General features: G+C 36.1%; 1 protein-coding gene across 1 annotated transcript in view; it reads right to left on the reverse strand.

Annotated features, from left to right (window-relative positions):
* Positions 1-871: 871 nt before the first annotated feature.
* The window catches only part of ENKUR (enkurin, TRPC channel interacting protein), a 28,658-nt gene continuing 24,952 nt past the window's right edge, over positions 872-4,577 (reverse strand). Inside the window, exon 5 of the mRNA XM_006773820.2 lies at positions 872-1,203. Within this exon, the coding sequence (XP_006773883.1) occupies positions 1,030-1,203 (174 nt within the window). The 3' untranslated portion in view covers positions 872-1,029. The remainder of the gene's footprint in view (positions 1,204-4,577) is intronic.

A 4,577-nucleotide genomic window follows, 5' to 3' on the forward strand; every position in this document is an offset into this window, starting at 1 on the left:
CTCCCACCCTCCCTTCCTCCCTCTCTAAAGTCAATTTAAAAATCCAGTTGCATTTCTATACACTAACGATGAACAGTCTGAAAATCACAAAATAACTCTCTTTAGAATAGCATCAAATATACTTAGAAATTAACTTAACCAAGTAGATGAAAGGCTTGTACAATGAAAATTTCAAAACATTGCTGAGAAATATCAAAGAAGACAAAAATAAATGGAAATACATCCCATGGTCATAGATTGGAAGGACCAAAAAGAAAAAGGAACATCCCATTTTAATTAAATACATAAAGTGAATTACAGAATAAAGCACCTAGCGTAGCAAAGTTGTTTTTTGTTTGCTTGTCTGTTTATTACTTATCCCCCCACCTCCCTCCACTCTCTGGAGGAGTAAAGTTTTTCAAAGTTGGATGTTAGGAAGGAGGCGGTTCTCTTTAATGATGCATCTCCTTGGTTTTATGTTATCTTCTTAATATTTCTTCCTCCAAATATAAGCTTTGCAGTATGCACTTGGGGATATCAAAAATATTTATAGTTGGGAATAACTGCAAATGACAGAGCTACCAGAGAATATATGCTGTTAAGTTTGTGGAACTCTGAAACAATATGCAGAAAACACTTTAGTGTAGTAAGAAAAGATATGGCACTATTTCCAATTCAAAATACTTAACAGAGTTTAATGTTGTGATCCTTGAATCATGTAGTGTAGAAAAATGTAACGTTCTGAGTGCTGAGTTTATTTTTCAGGGCTCAGAAATTAATGGTTATGGGAAACAAGTACATAATAATAATACACTAAAGAACTGGAACAGATAACATTAAATCTTAGTTTATACATGGAAATCCTGAATTGATAAAAAAAAATGTTTTCTTGTGTAAGAAAAAAATCCCATTAATTTTTAAACATTGCCTACACATTTTGGTAAAGTCTATTTTTATTCTCTTCATAGCCTTTTCCTCTTTGAAAAACTTAGTTTCATTTGTATGTTTTCTTTTTCTATATTAAAATTACTATCCTTTAAAAATCCATTGTTACTTATTGGCAATATAAATAATTTTGTGCTTTTCAATGACACCAATGTCATGTTCCAGTTGCTTCATTTCTTCTTCCAGCCTCTGCTTGCGGATCTTCTTTGGTAAGGAATCGATGAAGACGGAGAGGGACTGGAACTCCTTATGCACCTCTTCCCAGTTCTTTTTTAGCCCCTGCAAATGGTAAGGGAAGCTGTAACTACTACCGTCAACTGCCACAGTAAAGTACATTGTAAAGTAAACTAAATGATAAAGAAGACTACACTGGTAAGCAAAATGTAAATAGGTTAAAAAACCCAACTGACAAAAGTGACTTTTAAAATGATATGTATTTATCAAGTACTTGGCCACAGTAACAACAAATACTGTACAGAGGCCAAACCCTGTCCTGATTGAGTGCTCAGATCCCAGTGGGAGTATTTATTTGCTCTGTTTGTAATGTTACTGTACTTGTCTTACCAACAAATATGCACATGCAGAGTTATGAATAGTATAAAACTAAGCTCACAGGAAGTGCTTTTTGGTAAAAACAACAACTTAGAATTGATACCCTCAGACATTAAAAAAACATTTTTGAACAGAAAATTATTTCTTAAACATTTCTAATTTTTTTCTTTAGAATTTTCTTTTCAAACCACCATCCTCAACAGAAAAATCATATCAAAAGATTTGATTCTGACTTGCTTGGTCTTATTCTCTTGTAAATGGAATTGTACAAAATACCAAAATTCAATTTCACAAGATATTATATTTTATGTCTCTTTCAATGAATTAGAATTCCTCCTCCATAGAGCCAAGGGATCTATATTTTCCAGTAATGTATTTTAGAAATTACTGAAATGTCATTAAATGTAACACACATGCTAATTTAATAATGTAGTTAATTTTTATATTCTCACTAACCAACAAATTCAAAATTAGGGATCTCTTAGGAACAATAACGGTTATTTCTATCTCGGTGTTGTTACAATTTCTTATCACAGTACACTGAGGCCCCACTGACAAAATGGTATTCAACTACTAATTGAATTCATGCAATAAAATTTTGTAAATTAACACTTTATTTTATTCACTCTGGATGAATAAATGCGTGTTTTTTTCTTTTACAAACAAAAAAGTAAACCTGAAACTACAATAAAAGTATTGTCTTGATAATATGGTCCTTGAAAATCGTGACCATGCATTTAGGTTTATGAGAAGATTAGAAGTGTCTTATATAATAATGCCTTCATAATAAACCCTTATAGTAAAAATTTAATCTTGTAGAAAGTTTCCAGGGATAATAAAATTTCAATGACTTATTTTCATGCCTAGGTAAGAAATAAAGTAATGATAGGATAGGGCATACTGTATAGAATAGGTTGGTTGAAAAAAAAAGGATAAAAAATTTTGAAACCTTGAGTGAGATTATATCAAGGCTTTGGGAAAGGAGGAAGATAGAAGAAAAGTATCCAGGTTAAATTTTTAAGACGGGGGTGGTTTAGTACAATTCTTAATAGTACATGAGCTATAATCCAAATGGGAAATCTATTTCCACAATGCTCCACAGGGGTATCTATTGCAGAGAGGAAATTTATACATTACAAATATCAAAGGTTGTTTATTTCTAGTTGGATGATATTATTTTTAAAAAATGTTATTAAGTTTTTAGTTGGGTGATAGTTCCATATTATTTGTGGTCACAGCAGCTACTTTTTTCCTCTATATTTTCTTTTAAAGGATAATTTTCTTTATCTTCCATTGTGTAAAATAACCTTTGGATCAAAGTCAATAGCCCAGAATGGCCATTGAATGCAACTAATATTTCATATTATTGAAATAATCTCTTAGCTGTTTTTTAAGACTTTTCTTATCTCATCTAAAAAAATATTTTATTCATTGCAGCAATAGTGATTTTTCCTTATTTTTATTTCTGAAATTTTCTCTCCTTTATTTTTATGCTGAAATATGATCAATTTTGGAAAACCTTCAAATGGGGTGAAGCAGTCATAAAATAGTGCCTTCATTCAGTTTTATGCTCCTTTTGTACCCCTCCCCCACCCCACTCATTCCTCACCTTCTTGTCTTGCACTGTGACTAGAGGTGTGGTGGCGTGGGTTGATTTTTGTAGACTATCCCCCAGCCCGCAGCCCTTTTGTCCTCCAGTCTCTGCCCAGTTCGGCCAAAGGTGGCACTGGAGGGAGAGACAGGTAGGGCCTTTCTTTTGCTTCTTTCTTAACATCACCTGACACTAGTTCTGGCTCATCCATCTGTAATATCACCTGTCAAGTGGCCCATCTTCCAGGTTCTAGTTATCACTGGGCTCTGGTAGCACAGCTCCTTGCTCTGCCCTTCAAGCCTCAGGTGGTGGTGGATTCCCACTGTCCTTAGTCCTGGGGGCCTCGGTGTTCCTTGTTGGTCCCCTTAGCCTTGCTTCACATCTGTAAATAGTTCCTTCAAAACTCTGCAGAATCCCAGCTGAGTGTGGCTTCTATTTCCTGCGGCAGCCCTGACTTATAGAGCTGCCTTTGGTTACTTCCTATGCACGTGTACATCACGCAGTGGGAAAATACTGGCCTGGGAATTGGCCACTCTGGACTTCAGTCCCTGTTCAGCTAAGGACTACATTTGTTTTGCTCACTACAGTTTGGGTACAGCGCCTGGAACACAGTAGATGTTCAATAAATGAATCCATGGATGAATGAACAAATTAGTCCACTTAAATATTTGCATTTTATACCCTTATCTTAAAATGAGAAGTTTGGGATCGTTAGGCCAGATGATCTCTTCCAGGTATAATGAGACTGTTATTTAATAAAGAATTAGCAGGAGAGTGTGATGGCTCAGAGACATACAACCACATTGTCACAGAACCATGTGCAACTCAACCAGGGAGCATGGTCCAGGGCTTGTCACGAGCATAGCTAGTGGCTTTGTTATCACAGTAGCTACATTACTACACTACCTGGCTAATAAGGTATCTGATGGGGGATCTGTCACTTAAAGGATAAGCAAAGAAACTCTGTAGTGACTATATTAGGAAGCTGAGGGCAGTTTATACGTTACAGCCAAAAAGGTGCAGGGCGGAAGAGCCTTTTCCTTCTGAGGGAAGTTCTTTTTCTCTTTAGCATTGAAGGGTCCTGGGTTTGATTCCTAGTCAAGGGCATGTACTTGGGTTACAGTTTAGATCTGGGCCCTGGTTGGGGTGCATGCTGGAGGCAACCAATCAATGTTTCTTTCTCTCTTACTCTCCCCCTCCCTTTCACTCTCTAAAAATCAATAGATTAACAAAACCAAAAAAGAGAAAGGAAGGAAGAAAAAAAGAAAGAAAGAAAAGGAAAGGAAGGAAGGAAGAATATGAATTCAACAAAGTAGCAGGATACAAAGTCAACACACAAAAACCACCTGCACTTTGCCCTGGTCGATATGGCTCAGTTGGTTGGGGTGTCATCCTTACACCAGAAGTGGCAGGTTCAATTTCCAATCAGGGCACATACCAGGTTGTGGGTTCCATCTCCACTTGGGGAGTGTGTGGAAGGCAACTAATCGATGTTTCTCACATCGATGCT

Source organism: Myotis davidii, unplaced genomic scaffold, assembly GCF_000327345.1.
Source record: "Myotis davidii unplaced genomic scaffold, ASM32734v1 scaffold86, whole genome shotgun sequence".
NCBI lineage: Eukaryota > Metazoa > Chordata > Mammalia > Chiroptera > Vespertilionidae > Myotis > Myotis davidii.